Raw genomic sequence first — 22,538 nt, forward strand, 5'->3', positions numbered from 1 at the left:
GTTCCCATGTCTTTTGGTACCTACTGACCCTCTCTGTTCGCTCTTCACTTTTGACATGGAAATTTAAAGAAGCCAGAGGCTGTAGGCTGTGTATGACATTCTAAATTTCTTCAGGGAAACGAGGAAGAGGTCTACGCATGAACTGGGATTCATTTCGTGTGCCGATTCTTAAATATGATGGCATTGAATAACTCTAGTATAGTTTGAATGTGATTATAATGCAGATTGTAATTATAACACACGCTAAATACTAGCTGATCTCGTAGAATCATAGAAGGTTACAGCGCAGAAGGAGGCCGTTCGGCCCATCATGTCCATGCTGGCCAAAAAAGAGCTATCGAGCTTAATCTCACTTTCCAGCACTTGGTCCGTAGCCCTCTAGGTTATGGCACTTCAAAATTACTTTAAATCTATGCCCCCTGGTCACTGACCCCTCTGCTAAGGGAAATAGGTCCTCCCTATCCACTCTCTAGTTCCGTAATAATTTTATATACCTCAATTAAATCTCCCCTCAGCCTCCTCTGTTCCAAAGAAAACGACTCCAGCCTATCCAATCTTTTCTCATAGCTAAAATTCTCCAGTCCTGGCAACATCCTTGTAAATCTCCTCTGTACTCACTCAAGTGCAATCATATCTTTTCTGTAATGTGGTGACCGGAACTGTACGCAGTACTCAAGCTGTGACGTAACCAATGTTTTATACAGTTCTAGCATAACCTCCCTGCTCTTATATTCCATGCCTCGGTTAATAAAGGAAAGTATCCTGTATGCCTTTTTAACCATCTTATCTACCTGTCCTGCTACCTTCTCCCATGGAAAAGTTGTCTCGCTTCCTAAATGTGTCTCTCTCTCTGTCTTCCCATTCTCTATTCTTTCTAGCTCTGTTTCTTTGTATTTCTTTGTCTTCTACCTTTTCTGTCTCCCTTATCTCTCTTCCCATTTCTCACACACTTGTTGTTTTTGGTGTGGAATTTAACTCCCGGTGGGAAGCCGGGGAGAGCTGCCGAACTTTCCGCCCGGGTGTCTCTAATTTTAACGGCAGGGGTTCATTAACATTTTGCCAGCCCAAAACAGGTATGAAGAGGCAGCTGACTGGCTGCTGGCAGGTGAACATCAGGCGCCGGTTGGCACTTGGGTAAGTCTTGCAGAGAAGATGGGGGTGCTCGGCAGGATTCTGTGGGTGGAAAGGTGGGAGGAGCCCAGGGCGCCAGAGGCCCAGAATTTCCATGAGGGGCGCAGAGGACCACTCCTGCTCCTCTTGGCCCCACAGAGAAAAGTTTTATACTTAGGTTTTGGGGCCTCCGCTGGGTGTCTGGCAGGTTTCGCTGGAAGCCGTTAAAATTGCCTCAGGGTCTTATCTGACCAGTAGGACCCTGATTAGCATATATTAATGAGGTGTCCACCTAAATTGAATTGAAGAGTTAGAGGGAGTTAAAATTCCCCTCTTTTATCTCTCTTACTTGTCTCTGACTCTTTTTCTCATACTTTGTTTTGCTCTATTTCTGTAAGTCTATCCTTCTGTCAACCTACTCTTTGTTCTGTATGCCTCCAGATCTCTTTGTATGTTAAATACAATCTGTCTTTTTCCCTGTATATCTCCCACTCTGTATCACATTTGAACTTCATTCATTCTTTCTTTCTGAGTTTCCTCTCATTTCCAATGAGATCTTGAGCCAGACTCAGACTCCAATCCTCTGTAATAGCTGCAGAAATCATCTCACCTGTCCATGGTAGAAAACAGGGAGTGGAGGACAATGCAGGGAGTTGGAGGGAACCCGGGCCTCAACTTTACCCTAGGCCTCATGATCTTCCTGTCACTGCTGCACTGGATCTATGGCTGTGGCTTGACCGGTATTGGTCAGAAGGGCACAGGTAGCTGGGAGAGAGTAGGGGACACAGACCCTGTCTGGAAGGAGCATTGGTGGTTGGGTTTGGGAAGCAGTGAGAGAGTCAAAGGCCTGGAGGAGGTGGAGCTGGGCCTGGAGCTGCCACTGGGACTTGGAGGTTGGAGAAGGACAAAGAGAGATATCACTGCTATGAGATCACCCAGGCGGGGAGTGATAGTGATCAAGGGATTGTTCCCTGATAACCTTGTGATTGATAATATATTTAATGATGATGTGATCAGCATGGACTAGTGAGATATTTGGAAATGATGGACACAAGTTATTTTATATAGGTAGGTTACTATAGAGTAGATTATTGAATATGACTGAAACATTAATTATTGAATAATGGCAGTAGCTTAGATTATTGTTAAATACGATGGTAACATTATTGAATGACTGCATTATTGAAAGATGATTGAATGAATATTTTCAGTATTGATTAATGTAGTGTAGTTTCTGTGCTCGTCATCATAATGGCAAATTCCCAGCAGTATCTGTGCTGCCCATGTAGGTGATGTGGCTACTGTTAAAGGTGGGAAGGTTAACCAACCACAATCAGCTGAAGAGGCAACTGAAGCAACAGAGGCAACAGAGAATGGTGCAAGTGATGTGGAACCAGCGTTGGCACGGCCTAGTGCCTACACAGAGCATGTGTTCACAGACCCAGCGCAGACAGAAGATAGAACTCAGCTCAGGTAAAGGAGATGGATGTGGATACGGTTAACATATTGTATGGTAAAGGGAATCAGTGGGGAATGGGTAACATTGCCATAGTATGGAAAGAGTCATTATAAGGGGAAAAGTTGAGTAGTTATAATGTCCATTCTATGGTAAAGGGGATCAGCAATATGGAAACATACTGTGCTATGGTAAATAACATGGCAGTTCTATGTTTTGGCCTCCCAAAGGGCTGCACCACAGAGCAGTAAGTTCCATACAATGAGTTATAAATCTCAGCCTGCCATTCACATCAGATGCTAGTCTCCAGATGCTTTTTGGCGAGGAGAGAACAAAAATCAGAGCTAAAATCACACCATGTTGCACACTTTCTAGCAGATACTTTTGGCAGATGGGTGACTGCACGTTGCCCATTTGTTCTCTCGGCTAGGGATGGTGTGCGGTACAGGGATACCCGAGGGGAGAGAGAAAAAAAACCTTTAAAGATTCTCACTTCAATACAAAATCAAAAACTTATGTGCAACGGTGGAGGGTTAACTACAATGTTACAGTAAAGTGCATTGATAGGGGTTTGATTGCAATGGTCATACTGTGGTATGGGTGTTCAGCATTATGGTTCTATTTATTTAAAGTGGATGCATGAGTTGGTTAACTTGGGGGTTTTAACTGCAGCAATTTAACCACATTAGTTACTGGGATACTCAGTAGGACCATCAGATGAATTCCTTCAGGCAGGGGATTTACGAGCAATTGAACAGTATCAGAATGGTTTCAATCAACCTCTGCCGTCTTTACAATTATTAAGCATTCTGCTATAAAAGCAGCAAGGACCTGAGTGCAGCATTGTCTGCTGGCAGACTGACTGACTCTCCTGAATCCCCTTGAACCCCCTTTACCTCATTGACCTTAAATATGTGGCTACATCAGGAGCGCGGATCAGATGTATGACAGTGTTTACTTTTTGGAGTACTTTTTGGAGTACTTTTTGGAGTACTTTTTGGAGTACTTTTTGGAGTACTTTTTGGAGTACTTTTTGGAGTACTTTTTGGAGTACTTTTTGGAGTACTTTTTGGAGTACTTTTTGGAGTACTTTTTGGAGTACTTTTTGGAGTACTTTTTGGAGTACTTTTTGGAGTACTTTTGACTTTGGGTGATAGAGTAAAACGGACGATATCGATTCAGCCGCCCATTATACATCTCTCCGTTTCACCCAAAGTCAAAATTATCCCCATTGTATGTAGAATTTCTCTTGGATTTATTTCAATTTGTTTTCTGATTATGTAGAGCAATGTTATCATGAAGGAGTTTCATTACATGAGAATTTAACTGAATGTGGATTACTGATAGTCTGATGAGATGGAGGAAGCAGCAACTTCAGGTTCTGTCACTGCTTTCTCATTATTGATTCAAAGAGTGATAAAGGGATTTTTCAGTTCATAGAAGGTGTTGCATTATCAGCCACTTTAGCTTACAGGATTGACCTGAAACCGATAGTAAACTCTACCAAAAAAATAGAAACCTCTCACTGTTTTCCATGGTTGAGTTAGAGTGACTGTCTTGGCAAAGGCCCTGTAAATCCTTGGGGGTTCTGCCAGTCTCCCGCCAAAGTTACGAGCCGGGGGTGGGGACTCCATAAGCCAAAGTTCCTGCTCCTGAGTCTGTCGGAACTTGGCATCATCTAATGGGTGTAAGGAATTTAGAGGCTGTGTTGATGCATGCTCTAGCACACCAGCTTCACGTCCTGATGTATAAACCTCATGGCTTTCCATTCATTACTAAATGTATTGCATCTGCTAAAAGGTTGTCAGGTTAGTAGCTATAACGAGCTGTTGGGAAAGTCATGTAAGACCGTACAGTATGCCACTTCAGGATCATTATGAAGTGATGTTTACAAGGAAGGTGTCTGGTATGGAGAAACATTTTGCATTAAAAGCACCACTGTCTAATTAGGCTAAGGAATGAATGGCAGCTCTGAATTTGCATCCAGAAATGAGAATGCTGATCCCCATTCTGTCAGGGCAGTTGCTCACCAATTAACCCCCTACCTCATATCACCTGAGCACATTTCAGGATTTTGCCTAACAGGTAGATTCTTCTTAATCTATTCATGGGAGACATTAAAAAAAGGAAACGCTTTGCATTGAATGTACTCCTGTACACCACACATATTCCCTTTTAAAAGTACTTGCATATTTGTGTCTCCATTTATCTACATGAAACCTTTAATGTGTAATGTGAAAGATGCTGCCTTTTCTTTTTAGGGAAAATGGACAACCCAAGGAGGAACCGAATGCAGGCCAGTCAGAACAGGAAGCAAGCAATGGCACCAACGGATCAATCACAAGTGCTGCCCCTACTATGTGGCTAGGGGCACAAAATGGCTGGTAGGTCAGGATTGCGTAGCTACATCAGACAATGCTCAGATTACTTTTCCCATTGAGGATGAACCCAAAGAATAGAAAAGCCTTCAAACAGTTAGGCAAACTCACACAGGCCCTGAGGATAGTCAATGTAGGAAATGGAAATACTACAGAAAGGGGTTTGGCTAAGACATATTGACAGAGTTATATTGGGGAGCTGACTCATGGGGCCAAATCTTGCTGAATAATAATGGCGTGTTAACGACACATGCCATTATTAATGCGCAAATCGGCCAGCAAGTCCAGGGGATTAAGAGAGTCGTGAGTTGCGATTCTCCAGAATTTGCAGGTCGATTTATGTCGCTCTGCCATTTGCTTCACACTAACAGCATCTCGCCCTTAGCTTCCCTGTTACTTTTAAGAACTTGCAGGATTTGCTCATTAATTGCCCATTAAACTCACTGCAGAAAGTTAGGGCCGATGATTAAGAGCGTAAGTACCCTTTTAACAACGTGATAATTGTTAATTAAATGCTAATCCTGTCTGGCCCAGAAAGGGAACAATTTAAATTGTTCAATCTCATTCCTGCATGAAGTAAATTGTTATTAGAGATTTTTAAAAATTCAGATTTAAAAATTTTTTTCTTACTATTCCTTTCTGTCTCTTTTTTTTCTCTCTCTCAATCCAATCTTTCTTTCCCTCTCTTTATTTCTCTTTCTGTACCTGATTTGACTCTAATTCACCCTATTTCCTTCCCCATTGTTCCTGTTTCTTTCTCAATCCTCAAATCTCATTAGTTAATTCCGCTGTTCATAAGGTCCCAAGTGCCCCATTATCAGCTCACACTTCCAGCGTGATACGGGGCAAAAAATTTTCCAGCTGAAGGTTGGAAGAAAAAAGTCTAACTAACAGCGTATGCCGCATGATGCCCTGCTCCAGCAAGATTTGGCCAATGCTCTACTTTAACTGGAAGCAGGGTTCCTTTTAGTGTAAAATTGTTAATTTTCCGTGGAGAATTTGGCCCTTTCCATGCACCTTGTGTTGCCATTGCATTTAGGTGATGTTCTATTTGGAGTGGATATTCCACTTCTCTTTCTGTACTGTGTGATATTTAAAGATGAAAATTGCAGCGACTTGAGACGTTCTGCTAATGACCACCTATCCACTGGCTTACAGCAGAGCAACCATGGCATCTTCTGTCATATGCCTCGACTCTGTTGATCATGGAACATGAGTGTATGGCATACGCTGGTTCACTGGGAGTCTTCTGCAGCTAGTGGGCAATGCATGATGCACTGTGCATGATCCACTATTCCTTTAGTTTTTCTTTTTTCTTTACAAATTTAATATTTAGACCCACCTGTTTTGTCTTTCTGGTGTCTCTTAAACAGGTGAACGCTTGTTTGAGTTTCCAACAGAACTCGCTGTCTCAATTAAAAGCTTCTGAATAGAATCTGTCAACTGTGGATTAGGGGTTTCTTTCTTATTTCTGCTCAAGTTTCAAGGTGTTGCTGAAATGGAGTTCTTGTAGATTCACTATTTTAAATAGGGTCTCCATCAGTTACAAAAAATTACGACCAAGTTCTTTTTTTGTTTCTCACTTTCCGTTCATTTTATGAACTGCTTTCTTTGAAATGTGATTTTGGAGAAATGGGTTGACGTTAACCGTGAGAACCAAATAAATAGGGATGAAATCATCAAGGTGACCTAATAACCCTGGACTAATTGATGTCTTCCACCCTCCTTTGACAGGGGCATGTCTCCAGGTCAGGGGTAGGACTTCTGTCCACCATGGGAATATGCCCCTGATTCTGACCGACCATTCGGATTTCGGGCCTGCTGCAGCATGGGAGCGACTGCAGTCAGCATCTGCATTGCCTGCAAAAATTGAGATTTTTAATAAAGATTCTGTGGATTTCTTTTTGGTCTGTGCAAGGTTAGGCTGTCTTAAGTCTAAAACAGCCCCCAGCACACAAAAACGTTTATGGATACCACTACCACCAGGAGAATTTTTATTTTTTTTATTCGTTCATGGGCTGTGGGTGTTGCTGGCGAGGCCGGCATTTATTGCCCATCCCTAATTGCCCTTGAGAAGGTGGTGGTGAGCTGCCTTCTTGAACCGCTGCAGTCCGTGTGGTGAAGGTTCTCCCACAGTGTTGTTAGGAAGGGAGTTCCAGGATTTTGACCCAGCGATGATGAAGGAACGGCGATATATTTCCAAGTCGGGATGGTGTGTGACTTGGAGGGAACGTGCAGGTGGTGGTGTTCCCTTGTGCCTGCTGCTCTTGTCCTTCTAGGTGATAGAGGTCGCGGGTTTGGGAGTTGCTGTCGAAGAAGTCTTGACGAGTTGCTGCAGTGCATCCTGTGGATGGTACACACTGTAGCCACTGTGCGCCGGTGGTGAAGGGAGTGAATGTTTAGGGTGGTGGATGGGGTGCCAATCAAGCGGGCTGCTTTGTCCTGGATGGTGTCGAGCTTCTTGAGTGTTGTTGGAGCTGCACTCATCCAGGCAAGTGGAGAGTATTCCATCACACTCCTAACTTGTGCCTTGTAGATGGTGGAAAGGCTTTGGGGAGTCAGGAGGTGAGTCACTCGCCACAGAATACCCAGCCTCTGACCTGCTCTTGTAGCCACAGTATTTATATGGCTGGTCCAGTTAAGTTTCTGGTCAATGGTGACCCCCAGGATGTTGATGGTGGGGGATTCGGCGATGGTAATGCCGTTGAATATCAAGGGGAGGTGGTTAGACACTCTCTTGTTGGAGATGGTCATTGCCTGGCACTTGTCTGGCGTGAATGTTACTTGCTACTTATCAGCCCAAGAATGCTGGATGTCTGGGCTTAACATGATGTGGAGATGCCGGTGATGGACTGGGGTTGACAATTGTAAACAATTTTACAACGCCAAGTTATAGTCCAGCAATTTTATTTTAAATTCACAAGCTTTTGGAGGTTTCCTCCTTCCTCAGGTGAACGTTGCTTAACAGGCAACCCTTGCAGCCAGCATCCGAACCAGGCAAATCGAAGGAAATATTTTGGGAAATTTGTATGCATTTTTACTAAGCCTGCCCATATATGGGCCCTCTATCACTAGGTCCAGGGAACAGGAAATGGGGAGGCGTTGGAGTAGGCAGGGATGTGCTGAAGCACATTTTTTAGAAATTTTCTAGCCAGCCTGCCTATTTACAGCCAATTATACTGGCTGTAAACTACTTTTGAAGTGTAGTAACTATTGTAATATAGGAAATGTGGCAGCCAATTTGCGCACAGCAAGGTCCCACAAACAGAATGAGATAATGTCCACATAATCTGTTTTAGTGATGTTGGTTGAGGGGTAAGTGTTGGCCAGGACATCGGGAAAAACTCCCCTGCTCCTCTTCGATTAGTGTCATGAGATCTTTTACGTCCACCTGAGAGGACAGATGGGGCCTCGTTTTTACATCTCAGCTGAAAGACGGCACCTCCATGGTGCAGCACTCCCTTAGTACTGCAGTGAAGTGTCGGCTTGATTATGTGCTTAAGTTTCTGGAGTGGGACTTGAACCCATGACCTTCTGGCTCGGAGCCACCAGGCCATTATCTTTACTGCTGCTTTTGGGATGAATTGGAACCCATCCCAGAGGTAAAAGGTCAGTGTTCTAAGTCACTGCACCATCCATTTCTTTGTTGGAGAGAGAGAGAGGAGACCTTTATCTCTTCTGACCTGAGCTGAACCTAGATCCCAATGGTGCTAAGTCAGTATCCTTACACTTTGACACCCAGTCCAGTTATAAACAAGGAATTTTAAAATCTACTTCAAACCCTGGACAGACATGCCTTTCCCTCATCCCTTTTATATTTTGATTTCTAAGTGAAACACAACAAAACTAGTTTGGTGTGAACTCTTGTTCTACGATTTATCAAGAGTCAGCCTAAGTCCAAGCTGTGTTACTCTGTTTTCAGTCCTATATTTTGCTCAGTTTTCACTGTGGTGGTTTTGATGTTTATTAGTTTATGAGATCTAATCTGTGTGCATTGCTTCTCTCGCTAGCCTTTATGTACACTCTGCGGTATCCAATTGGAAGAAGTGCCTGCACACCATCAAACTGAAGGATGCTGTCCTCAGCATTGTGTGAGTTGTTACATTGAGTAGGTTGTCTTAGGCATGGACTGAATAAATTGCTCTCTCCTCCTCTCTTCCCCCTCTCCCAAGTCTGCCGGTGCTAACCATGCCCAGCCAGTATATTTTGTTTGGACTTTAGGCCATAAACTTCATGGGAGAGAACTGGTTCAGTGGGGAGCATGCAGACCAATGAATTGTCTGTCTTCACCAAATGCAGTGCTCCTCTAAAGAGTGAGGCTTCATTTAGTGGTCTGACTGAGTCTAAAGCTGCATTTATATTAGAGGGGTGAGCTGACCACTGTTGGAAGTATAGGATAAATTGACCTCTAATCTCACCAAATTCAACAAGGAATCTGCAACTTTTTACACTTCACTGTGTACCTCAGAGCTCAAGACACTTCACAGGAAACATCCCGTCACCTTACTATCCTCCCCCTCTCCCTACTTACCCAGGTATGAATGCAGGACACTACATTGCCCGATCTCAATCAAGGAGATCCAAGTAGCAATAAAAAGCCTCTAATTCTAGAAAATCCTAGAACTCAATGGTTGCCCAACGTAGTTTCACAAGGCCCTGCACCTCATCCACTGAAGATGAACACCCTTCCAGATGCTTTTAAGATTACCTCAACCACATTAGTACATACAGCCAGTGCTGCCTGGCCGTTAGCTATGGAACACAACCCCAGACCAAAGCATGAAGCTCCTCGTGATCTGGTCCAGGAACTGGCAGCTGACTTTGGGTGAGGAGATGGGATGGGTAGGTGGGCTAATATTTCATTAGTATGGGGTGATTGTGCTGCAGTGAATTCCTATTCTTGTATGGGTAATGTCATTTTGAGGGTTCCTGTACAGATTAAAAGTACTGACCTCCTTCCCATATGTATTTTCAGACATGTGAAGGGGCGTGTTTTGGTGGCGCTAAATGATGGAACATTGGCCATATTCCACAGAGCTGAAGGTAAGTACATTTTAAAAATTACACAAGTGCTGAACAGAGTTGTAAAATTCCTCATCCTGTTCAGTCTTTGTCTAATTCAGTACTAGTACTTAGGATATAAATTATCTGTGGGTTGTTTTTAAGGAAGTGATTAGTGCGTTCAATGAAATTCCTGTACTTGATATTTGGACAGTCATTTATTTTAAATGGGTTAATGACTATACAAATAACAGACACAGGAATTTCATCCAAATGTGCTAACAATTTCTTAACAGTAATACACAGAGTAATTTCTACTTTGCAGGGGTAAATTTTCATCTTTAGTGCTCCTGGCAAGAGCTTTATGTGCCATAAATGCCAAAGACAAAGCATTATCCATTGGAGTTCAGCTGCAAAGAGTTGAATAAGCCTGTGTTTTCTTTCAGAGCGAATGAGCAGAAAGTAGTGACTCCTGAAATAAAAATAAAGCATTTCATCTTTTAACATGGTATTGGCTTCTGTAATTTTGCCATGGTATATAAGGGGTTAAAAACCAGCCTCTCTCTCATAAATGATGCCAGCTTAACTTAATTCAATTGTTGCAACAATTAGTTGGCTTGACTGAAACTGTTATCTGGGGGAGGGGCCAAGCCATTCAGTATCTTGGGATTTTTCAGATGTATTTGGCATGTTTTTAAAAAGAAAAATAACATAGTTATTTAAATTTACTTGGTCCCGGTCACTTTTTTGAAAGTATTTATTGGCCTGAATTTTTTCTAATCAAGGAGCTTTTGAGGAGAAATGGTCAGGCTAGATAGCTTCTGTAGACAATGAGAAAAGGAAAGGAACTATTATATAAGAATATTACTTATATCAATCTTTAGTATAACAGTTGTGAGCTATTTTCTGTTACATGAAGAGCTAGCTGTGCTTCACAACTGTTGTGTTACTGCCATTATTCACCTGTTATTTTGCTGTTTAATAAATTGTTTTTGGCATTTATAGTGTATGTCAAAATCTAGAGTAGTGGGACCCTCTGAAGACAAGGAGGATCATGTGAAAGCACTGGATAAAACCAGTAGCTGAACGAAACTGGTGGGCTCTTTGTTCATTTCCTGGGTGCGCTATTAATTAACGTAGATACCTGTGCAAGTGGCAACACTGTCTAGGATGCAGGCAGCTAGAGCTCACCTTCAAGAGTAATCTGAAACATGGAAGCCAAAAAAATCTAGAGGAAAAAAAGAGTAAAGAAGCTCCAAAATTGTAACAGCCCATAGGAAGTGGTGTTCAGCGAGATGAATTGCTGGCTGTATTACCAATATCAGTCTGAAATATTTGAAAGTATCATCAGTTGGAGATATTCCGGAGCTGAAAATATGCAGGTGTTAGATTCTGGTGTAAGTACCAGGGTCAGCCTGCCACTGACTTCACTTGGCTTTCCAAGGTCAGGGGTTGGTTCCCTCGCTTAAATAATCCTGGAGTGCACCCATGCCACTAGCTGCATCTGGGGTGACCACCGGTTGGGGGAGGCCACAAAATGCAGCAGAGGCTTCGCACTGGGGGAGTGGAGGATGTGGAACCCCCCCTCCCTTAAACACACTGCATGTGGCCCATTGACCCCCTTTATAAGGGGATCAGAAAAATATTAAGCAATTTTCAAACTCTTCAGGGCTCCAGATCTAGTCTCAGGTCTGGACCTCCCAGGTGGGCTCCACTTGTGCCCCTGCAGTGGCTGGTATCCCTCCTGTAAATGGGTATATCGGCCTCTGGTGTTTTGCCAGGTCAGGGATGAGGAACCTGGGTATCCCCTCCCCGACCATGCCCCCACTGACGCAAATGACCTTGTTTGGGTTGTATAGAGATTCCACCCCAAACAAGCGCTTATGGAAGCTGACAGAGAAGGCCATGTGGCATATCGGAGCCCTGACCTCCTGCTGCACATCCATAAGACTTACAGCAGGAGTGTGCTGGAAGGGCTGTGGATTTCCAACTCTTTATTGTTTATGAGGATTAGTCAGCCAATTAAGGCTGATGTGCGGAAAATGGATTAATTAACAGTCCTTGATAGTGTCTTTATTTAGTGGTCCTGTTCAAAAGCAAAATGTTTTGCCGAATTTATCCATTTTTACATTGAGAAAACTTAACAAATTACATTGTGTTTATTGTTTCCATCATTGTAAGTAACAAAAATAGCCGGGTGCAACATTGAAACTGGTTACTCCAGAAGGGTAGTGGGGGCAGACCAATTAGTACGCTTGTCACTATCAGTAATAGAACCAACATACTTTTTGCTGAACAGATGGTCAATGGGACCTGAGCAATTACCATCTCATGGACCTGCGGCGCCCAAACCACTCCATCCGTTGCATGGCTGTTGTGCACGACAAGGTCTGGTGCGGCTACAAGAACAAAATCCACGTCATTCAGCCTAAAACGATGCAGATTGAGGTATGTGTTGGGTAGACTTGGGACAGATAATACCCTGGTGTTGTACACAGCTACTAAAGACCTGCAGTTATTTATCCAGTGGTGAAAGTGATCCAACCAGTATTTCCTTATTTATTTTGACATTTGGGCACACAGGCAGCAAGGAGAAAGGAACAAATTATTTCTCATTTAATTCACCCCAGGGTGATTTATTAATTGGACAGGGGGTGGCTACTTTGGTGATGAGGAAAAGCAGTGGCAAAGTAGCCCATTATTATTTATTTAATATGGGGGTGAGCAGGCAGCACACGGAAAGGCCAGCAAGGGACAAAATGCCTGAACTATCAGTACTCAATGAATTGATAGATTTAGTTTACATGAGGGGGGTGGGGGGATGGGCGAACACACAATAGCCCGAAAGGCCAACAGCACAGAAAGAATTCATTTTCAAGAAACTTGCAGAGCACAGGGACAAAACCACTTTTTAAAGCAGGGCCAAGATATTCATTTAAAGGTGGCAGCTAGCATGGATTGTTTTTTTTAGCAACACCAGTAATGGGGAAAGCTTTGGAATAACCACTAAACTGGAGTGATTATTTATTTATTTTCTGACTATGTATTTATTTTAGGATCAGGGGGCCAAGGGAAAGCATTGTGAAAGGCCACGAGAAGGCCAGCACTGAAGTTTTAAAACTTATTTTGACATTGGAGGGTTAAAGAAAAGTACTAGGAATGGACAACAGAAAGTGCACGCTGTGATAAGAATTTTAATACAGTGTAGATGTGGAGTATAGTGAGTTTTGTGTTGTTTGGACTGACTACGCAGAGCAAAGTATGTGCTGGTGGAACCTGGACCCATAGCATGAAGAAGCAGAAGAAACATTTGGCTGAGAATTTAATGTGGTAATTTAAGGTAATTTTAGATGGACAAGGATTCCTGTTTTGAACAGGATAACTTCAATAATATGTTGACCATGCAACAACGATTAAAATAAGCAGGAAATACAGTATTTTTATCCATTTTTATGTAATTGATTTTGATTTTTATTCCTCTGCTTTCTTAATAAAAATAGCTTTGCAGTTCCTTATAATCCCTCAATGCTTTTATTGCTCCTCCCTTCTGTGACCTATGCAGAACCAATTATCCTGTGTCAATGAGGGAAAATGCCTGTATTTAGTTTTGAAATAACTAGACTTAAAATGGTAGTTATCGTTCGCTGCCAAACTTCAAAATGGAAACAGAGGCACAGTTGTCTGCAAGACAGCGGCCAGATTGTTTGATTTATGAGTTAGTCAAGAGGCTTTGTTCAAGGGACTAATCAAATTATACATTACCAAACATTAGAATAAACTGTTACGAATTCAGGTCAGCTTTAGATACCTTCTTGGGCTCAGTGGCGTCAGTTACTCCCATAAGCTGTCAGAGTGTCTTACTTTTATGGGAGTTGATTCACACTGCCCTTTATATGCTTACATAATCCAGATCTGTAACAATGGAACTCCTTGTGAACTGAACTGGTTATTCATGTCTTTTGCAAGTATATTTCTCCAATCTCACCAGATGAGGTGAGACTTTGTTTGAATAGTTAAACTGCTTTACTTCACAATAAGGTAAGCGTATTTGGTAATAGTTATGATCAGATTTACTTAATTCAATTGATACAATTTATTTTTGTGTAATAACATAAAAATAATGAACACGCTACTCTACCCCACTTTAGTGGGTTGTCTTGCTCAACTTTACACAATAACTCGTCTGCATTCTGGCCCAGAGAACGACCCCTCCTTGCAGTCTCCTATCTTTCCAGCCTTCTTGCAGTACTTTGCTGCCTGACTGCCTCCTACTTTTATAGCTCTCTCAGTTTCTTTTTAAAAGCCTGGCTCCAGTATCAGCTTTTAGTCAAAACTGACTATGCTCCAGTCCCAAAAGCAGAATCTACCTGCCTAACTTGGCAGTGACCCCTGCTGAGATCAAATGAATAAGATTGTTGCAGTAGCAAAGTATGTGCACAGTCTCTGGAATGTTAAATTATCTGTCATTGTCTGAAGATTGCTGGTTCAGACACCCCATTGGAAATCAAATGTATACCCATTAGCCATGCTGCTCTGTGAATTTAACCCTTGAGAGCTAAGTTTAGCTCAGTAGCAGCATTTTTAACTAAGATGGCATAGTCTGAAATCCATCTGGTGCTGAAGGCTTGAGAAACGGGAACAGGAGAAAAATACGATATAATTTCTCTCTCAAGAACAAACAGCACCGATATGTTGTCAGGCATGTACTGTATTTTACATGTAAAATATGCGATAAAGGGAAGTGTGATTAAAACAATCAAGAAACTGTGATTAAGGTGACAATAATCCAATTATTTTACCTTAAAATAAACATGTTTCAACCATTGTGGTAATTTTGCTGACCTTTTTGGTATTCAGATTTGTTTTTCGAATCCAGCTCCTGGGAATCATACACTAAGGGCCCGATATTAGGAGGGAGGCGGGTTGGCAGCGGGGGGTCAACTGGGCACGTGAGTAACGCGCCCTGTGAAATCAGTGGGTTCCCCACGCGATCGTAAGTAAATTGAAGCCACTTACCTTGGCTTCCTGGTTTCGCGCTGGAAAGCTGCGCAGCGGGCGGACTGCGCACCCGCATCATAGGCTGTCAGCTGGAGGAGCCCTATTTAAAGGGGCAGTCCTCCACTGACTGATGCTGCAGAAAATAGGCAAAATTACAGCATGGAGCAGCCCTGGGGGAAGGCTGCTCCCAGGTTTAATGATGCCTCACTCCAGGTTCTACTGGATGGGGTGAGGAGGAGGAGGAGGAGGAGGAGGAGGAGGAGGAGGAGGGAGATCTTCCACCCGGCTGACGGGAGGAAGTCGACTGCCTCTGCCACCATGAAGGCCTGGCTCGAGGTGGCAGGGGGAGGTCACCAGCACTACCAACATATCTCGCACCTGCATACAGTGCAGGAGGCGCTTCAATGACCTAACCAAGTCAGCCGAAGTGAGTAACTTACTCATTCCCCTACACTCCGTCTGCCACATCACCGCCCCCACCCCACATCTCCTGTACTGCCAACACTACTCTATCACATCACTCCTCACACCCACTGAACCCTCATCCTCATCTTAACTGCACTTCCTCACCTCCCCAGTACTCATCCCACCACTACCACTCAACCCAATCCTCATACAATCTCATGGCTCTGTCTCATACTCACCCTCTCATGCAGCTCTTTGACGGTCAGCCTCACCCAACCTTCCACTACCTGTGCTGCAGCCACAGGGCATGCATCACGTATGTGTAATGGGAAGCGTAAGGCAAACATGTCGTGAGCATGAAGGGGATGCACAAGGGTGTTTGAGGGTTTGTCATGGTTTTTACTTATATTTGATTTCTGATCAACTCACATTACATATTATATTGTCACCACTACTGCCATGTCTTGACCATTTGTGACTGGCTTGTGCAATAATGCCCTTTCATGAGGTTCTTCATGAACACCCTTGATGCCATCCATTGGGTCACCCTGCAGTGGGTGTATGTATAGTTGCACGACTACTTTGTGCAGGTGCCTGTGGCACAGCAATGTGTTGTGTAGCTCCATGTGGCGGAGGTGGACGGTGTGCCTGGCGAGGCTGGTGATGTTGCTTGTCCTACAATGGAGTGATGAATGCAGCTATGGAACCCCCCCCATCCTGACGGTGTGAGTGTGAGGGGGTCCGCAAAGTAGGTAAATGTGTTTGGACAGCAGAGTTTTAGGGTATGATGTAATAATTTTGAGTGTGGAGACAACGGTGTGGCAGGCAAAACTTTGTCTGAGGTGACAGAGTGCCCTGCTGCAATGAATGAGGTATTCCCCCCAACTGTCAAGAAATCCTCTGCATCTCCCAATGGCTGCTGACTGAAACACGTCTGCAACAACAGGGAGTGTTTGCCACAACATGGGAAACACGCTGAGGAGAGTCCAAAATCACATCCCTGCTAAAATCCCTTCCCAATGAGGTCTGTCAACGACCTCAAGTACCACCCTAACTATCTAAACTGTCATCCCGCCAGCTTTAATTGCCGGTGGGAGTCCCGCATGCGGGGGCTGCGCGTGCACCGATTTGCATCATAGGGGAACCCGGAAGTGGGCGGGTTGGAGCCGGGCTCCGGACCCGCTCCGGGATTCCCTAATTTTAGGAACACCCCCGCCACGAAGGCACCCGCTAAAATTGACCCCTAAATGTCAGTATGTCTTGACCATATTTCGTAGCACAAAGGAAACCATTCAAATGCCTTATTTAATCTGAATTATACAGAAATTACAATGGGCCGTTCAGTCCAACCAGTCCATATTGCTGTTTATCCTCCACACGGCCAGTAGCCCTAATCCCATGTGTGCATCCTGTCCCCATATCCCTCTATTCCCCTGTCCTTCAACCACCAATCTAACCTATTCCTAAAGGTTGATATGGGGTGGAACTTTCAACTTCGGTGGGGGTGTAAAACAGGCAATATTGAATCAGCTACCCGTTATGTGCCCCGCCCCCATTGACTTCAGTGGAAAGGAAAATCAGGCTGGTTATTTGACGGTTAGCCGATCCGATATCACCCGTTTTACATCCCCGCGAAGTTTAAAATTTCGGCCATGGTTTCTGCTTTGGTCACTAAGTGCAGCATGGTGGGATGAGAGCTAAATGGAGATGAAAAACAGTTGTCTGAACTTTCAGTAGGAAAAACACAAATGTTGAACCAATTAAATTTTTGTCCATCAGCTTTCAGCTGTTAGTGGTAATGCAGTTTTCACCTTGAGTGATTTCCACATAACTAACTGGAACAGCAAACCTCAGACAGCTTATTAATAATAGAAAACTCTGACCTTGTGTTATGGACATTTAAAAGTCTTCTAGACACCTACAATTTTTATGAAATATATTCACCGTATATATTTTTATACTTTTCCCACAGTTTTTTATGTCCCAAGTGAAAGATGCCACTTGGCACCCACTGTTTACATCAAGTTGTTTGATATAGCATAAGTGAAAGCAGAGTAACGCTCTCTGTATGCTTGCCTCACACTGTGCCGTAACCACATCGTCAGAAAAGCACCTATATTGCAACAGTGAAATTTTCCACTTTTCACACAGGGAACTGGATTGGTACTGGCAAAACTTATTTCAGATAAAGCTCCTAATGGCTGGCAGAGAGGGGAAATTTTCATCCTGTAATTTGGATTCTGACCCAGGTCCCAGAGGTGAAAGGATAGTGTGCAAACCCACTATCACCCAGTCCCATGGTTTATTTTAGTTTCACTGAATGTACAATTCTCCATCAAGATGTTTACATCATATGATGGGAAAGAGGAGGTTACCAGGGTGTTTGTCACAATACGAGGCCATAATAACATCCTCCTTATAGGTGTTATATCTGTGGAATCATCTCCTGTTTTGAAACTCTTGTTATTTTCCCATTTGTTATTTCTACAACAGAAGTCTTTTGATGCTCACCCAAGAAGGGAAAGCCAGGTGCGCCAGTTGGCATGGATCGGAGATGGGGTTTGGGTATCAATTCGCCTGGATTCCACATTGCGCCTCTATCATGCGCACACGCATCAGCATTTACAGGATGTAGACATTGAGCCTTATGTCAGTAAGATGTTAGGTAAGGTTCTGCACTCATTCCTTGATATAACAATCACCGTACTGTCTTAGACATTGAATTACCTCTTATACCATAGCTGTTGCCATCCTAATAGTTTGAATATAGTTCCTTTTAACATTCTAGGTTCCCCCGGCCCCCATGTTTTATCATCGTCCTCTGTCACCCCCTTCTCCATTAACTGAAGGTGTAGGATTTTGTGCTTCACTGATTGTCTTTGGCCATTGTAATGCTGCTGTGCACCAGTTGGAAAGAAACACAATCTGCAGGGTAGGGTTATGTTTCCCTTCTATATTTTACTCCCACCGCTGAGGTTGAAGTGTTCATCGCCATGAGGTGTTTTCTGGCAAGCAGCCTGATCAAGAGATGTTGAAACTTCCCACAGACGGGAATCAAAGTTCAAATGACATTTAAAGTTGGGATTGACACCCTTTCAATGGGAGTCCAGCACTGAACTGCCAAAGCAACTGGGAATGTTGCAAGGAAGTTGGATACTCTACTGCTAAAGCCACTGTGTCTTGCAAATGGGAGTCCATAATACTGATAGAGCTATCAGGCCTTTTGAATGGAAGTGAATTGTTGCATCGCTAGAATCTTTGGATTGTCCATTTTAAGATTATTTTGCATAGGGAAATAAGTTTTGTTTATCTTTGTGTAAAATGAGGTTCAAAGATATGAATGAGTGAAAATATAGAGGCCCTGAATTTCCATGGATAAGTTCAATGAAAGATCAGAACAAATCCTGGAGAAATGGTGTAAACAACCGATTTTAGCCGTTTATGCCACTTCTCTGGGACTTCCACTGAGCTCCTGCCAGAGAACTTCTGCAGAAAATCCAGGCGAGAATCACCCGATTCAAATGTTTTTTATTGATTATGTTTAAATTACTGCTGGACTTCGGTCTTTTCTAGGGAAAGCCAAGTTAAGTATCAAGATCCTACTTCTTGCCTTGTGCTCCCATGTGCTGGTATGAGCTGTCTGGCTGTTTGTCCTTGTTGACTAATTCTGAAATCCCTTGCTTTGATCAACAGGTACTGGCAAATTGGGATTCTCTTTTGTGCGAATCACAGCTTTGCTTATTGGTGGAAACCGCCTTTGGGTGGGGACGGGAAATGGAGTCGTTATCTCTATCCCACTGACAGAAAGTAAGTTAACAAAGCCTGGCCGGGTCAGTAATGAGGATTTTCAGTGTTACCTGAATACATCAGGTCTATAAATGACCTTTCATTGCTACACTAGGCCACAAAAAAGCCATTACACCAATATACCTTGGCCACGACCTTTGATCTAGAAACATACTGGTATGGAGCATGATGATGCTCCCTCTGTTGTTATTTACGAATAGATGAGTCCAAAAGTGTGTTGTGTTCTCTTGAATATTTAAACATTCTACTGCGTTAATTTGTAACTTTACATTTTTTGAGATTTATGTGTGTTTAATAATTCATTTGCATGAAGTGCATGCCTATATCATCCATGTGCATTTGTGAGCAGGTGCTGCCAATAAGTTTGATAGTTGCAGGTCTAAAAGCGGTTGATAATATTGATGCTCTTCCAGACATAGCCTTACAACAGTGCATAAGGTGGCATCTGCTGCAGTAGAATCCATTTACATAGTTTGTGGAAATGACATTAATCACTGGGATGGAAGTTATATGTGGGAATATGCTTGGATGAGGCAGAACTTACCAAAAGTTGAATGTTTAATGCAAGCGACCCCCTGAGGAAAGGTTAATGCTGTCCTCATATGCAAATGAATTATTACGTATAAAAAGATTAAATTTGTATAAGCATTAATGCTTAAAGATAAAACATAAAATGTAAAAATCATAATGATTACAGGCTAGTAACTATTAACATAGAGTTGTGGCACAGTGAGGACCATCCTCCAGGTGCAGAACCTTCTGTCTGAAAATGGGGGCAGATCTAAAGCTGGAACTAAGGCTCAGCCATTGATATATGAATAAATAATTTCATCCTAACACAATCACATCAGTTTCCTACTACACTGTCATGCCAATTCACCAATACAAATGCAAACCAACTTACTAATATGCAATCTTAAAAATTGAGTAATATCAAATTACATCAATTCAATGTCCTGCAATACACTCAATTCACAGTAAGTGATACACAGTCAGGGATACACGATCTCACAAACCCACCCTGTTTGAATAAAACATTAATTATACCAGTCCAGTTCTATATAATACTCCAGTTAATTTATACATAGCTATACCAATTCAGGAGCACAATTCACAACAACTCATTTAACAACTGGTGTATAATCATACCATTTTGGTAAGTTAATAATATTGCAAAGCAGCTTTTAAACAAAATTATGAAGTTTGGGCCAAAAAACATTGATTATTTTAATGCAACTTGCAGATCTGATTAATAGATTGCTCGTGTGTGTGTGTGTGTGTGTGTGTGTGTGTGCGCGCGCGTGCGTTCGCACTCATGTATGTGTATATGTGTATTTCATGTTATTAACAATGTTCTGGATTCTTTCTATATAATGTGCAGCTATTTTAACTAAGGGATGCTTTGTGCAGTTCTTTCTTGAAATGTGAACTGCTTGTACTAACCATTACTGATTGGTTTTGACTGATAAATGGTCCGCTTTTGGCATGTTTGATGTGAAATTCTTCAGATCCCACCCTTTTGTTACCTGAACAAAGCAGAGTATACTTCTGAGAGACAGGTCTGCAATGGACTTATTCGTAGTGCAGCTCAATCTGGATAAACTGGGATGAAGGTATCATTCACTTGTCAAGAATTCTTCTGTTTGTATCTGTTTAGCAGCACCATTAGAGTGAATGTCAAGTGTGTAGCAAAATGCTGCACTTGGATCAATTATAAGTTCAATATTAAAAGTGAAGACTGTCTTAAATCAGACAGCAAGGTGACCAGAACACCCATTAATGTATAGTTAGCTATTCAGGCCAATCATACAGATATTCAACAGTCTCTTGAAATAAAACTAAAAGAATTGTAAAAAGAACTATGGAAAACTGTATTGTCAACCAGAAATACTCTATTGGTGACACTGAAGTATACTTCACCTACAAAGAGTGGCATGGCTGTTATTTCAGATAGATGTTTGGCAGTGCTGGAGTAAGATGACTGTCCTGGATCTGAAGAATTCAGTAATGAAGAAAAATGTCTAGGTAATGTCATGGGCATCAGGGATCAATCGCCATTGGATATCAGGTGCAACAGTACAGGCAAATAATCTGCATTTTCTGATATATAAATATATGGTGTAGAAGGCTGTAATTTTCAGAAGTATGTGGAATATACAGTGCTTTATGTATATTATAGACTAATGGGAAAATGGAATAGAATTATAAACCTGCATCTAAACAAAGGATCCAGCTGATGCGTACACCATCAAACTGAGGGTTGAGCAATTCATGAATGGTATCATAACCCAAGCTTTAACATAATCTCTGGTGTCTGCTATTTTATCTAACAAATATACTCTGTGTGGAATCTTACTGCTGACTAGTTCACCGTTTTTGTGAGATCTCCTTGGTTTCTCATCATTCTGTGGACTATTTCCACACCGAATGACATAATTACTACAGTTTTATTGGGAACTAATTGGCAGTTGGTTTTTAGAACAAATCTAAATGCAGACTATATTACAAGGTTTTAAAGAATCAAAAATGAAAATGGTCAGGATGGAGATCTGGCTTTAATAGTGCAGTTGTTCTAAACAAAATTCAGATGAGAAGCAGGTCTTTAAAACTAGAAAGTTTACAATAGTATCTCGCGCACACCCTTAAATATAGCACCCTCTCTGGGAATTATAGATTGGAATTGTTAACTTGAATTAATGTTGGTAAATAATGGGAATGGCATATATGAATTGTATGGTTGGATCAGGTTTTGAGGATGGTATACTGGAATTTTATGTCTCGATCAATATTTAGAGTGAAAGAGAATGGAAGTATTACAATGGAATAGTGTGCTTGAATCAAGTTTGCAGTGTTCACAGACTTGACTACGCTCTGTAATATGTTTCTTTTATCCCTTTTTCTGCCAGTTTTCTCCCTTCCCTTCCTCTCTCCTTCCGAATTGTAAACAATTTTACAACACCAAGTTATAGTCCAGCAATTTTATTTTAAATTCACAAGCTTTCGGAGATTTTCTCCTTCCTCAGGCAAATGTTTCAAGATCTCCTTGAAGCCTACGCATTTATACATATTGAACAATAATACATGGTGTTTACAGACTGCCCCTGCAACTGCCCGTTGCCAAGGCAATCACCGTGTTCAGACAGAGAGGTGTTACCTGCAGAACCTCCGAATACACATTCAACAAAAAAACAAACAGGGAAAAAAAACAGAGAAAAAAAAACACAGAGAGAGGCAGAAACATCCGGAAGGCAGAGAGAGCCAGCAAATGACCCATTATATTAAAAACAGATAACATTTGTTCGCTGGTGGGGTAACGTGTAGCGTGACATGAACCCAAGATCCCGGTTGAGGCCGTCCTCATGGGTGCGGAACTTGGCTATCAA

The 22,538-nt window shown here is 42.3% G+C and overlaps 1 protein-coding gene across 9 annotated transcripts in view; it reads left to right on the forward strand.

Moving 5' to 3' along the window:
- The window catches only part of mapk8ip3 (mitogen-activated protein kinase 8 interacting protein 3), a 175,697-nt gene that overhangs the window by 141,683 nt on the left and 11,476 nt on the right, over positions 1 to 22,538 (forward strand). For all 9 annotated transcript variants that reach the window (XM_068003295.1, XM_068003299.1, XM_068003300.1 and 6 more), the window contains 7 exons: positions 2,400 to 2,583; positions 4,828 to 4,950; positions 8,955 to 9,035; positions 9,920 to 9,987; positions 12,245 to 12,393; positions 17,842 to 18,013; positions 19,042 to 19,155. In XM_068003295.1, the coding sequence (XP_067859396.1) occupies positions 2,400 to 2,583; positions 4,828 to 4,950; positions 8,955 to 9,035; positions 9,920 to 9,987; positions 12,245 to 12,393; positions 17,842 to 18,013; positions 19,042 to 19,155 (891 nt within the window). The remainder of the gene's footprint in view (positions 1 to 2,399; positions 2,584 to 4,827; positions 4,951 to 8,954; positions 9,036 to 9,919; positions 9,988 to 12,244; positions 12,394 to 17,841; positions 18,014 to 19,041; positions 19,156 to 22,538) is intronic.

This window comes from Heptranchias perlo, chromosome 22 (genome assembly GCF_035084215.1).
Source record: "Heptranchias perlo isolate sHepPer1 chromosome 22, sHepPer1.hap1, whole genome shotgun sequence".
Classification (NCBI taxonomy): domain Eukaryota; kingdom Metazoa; phylum Chordata; class Chondrichthyes; order Hexanchiformes; family Hexanchidae; genus Heptranchias; species Heptranchias perlo.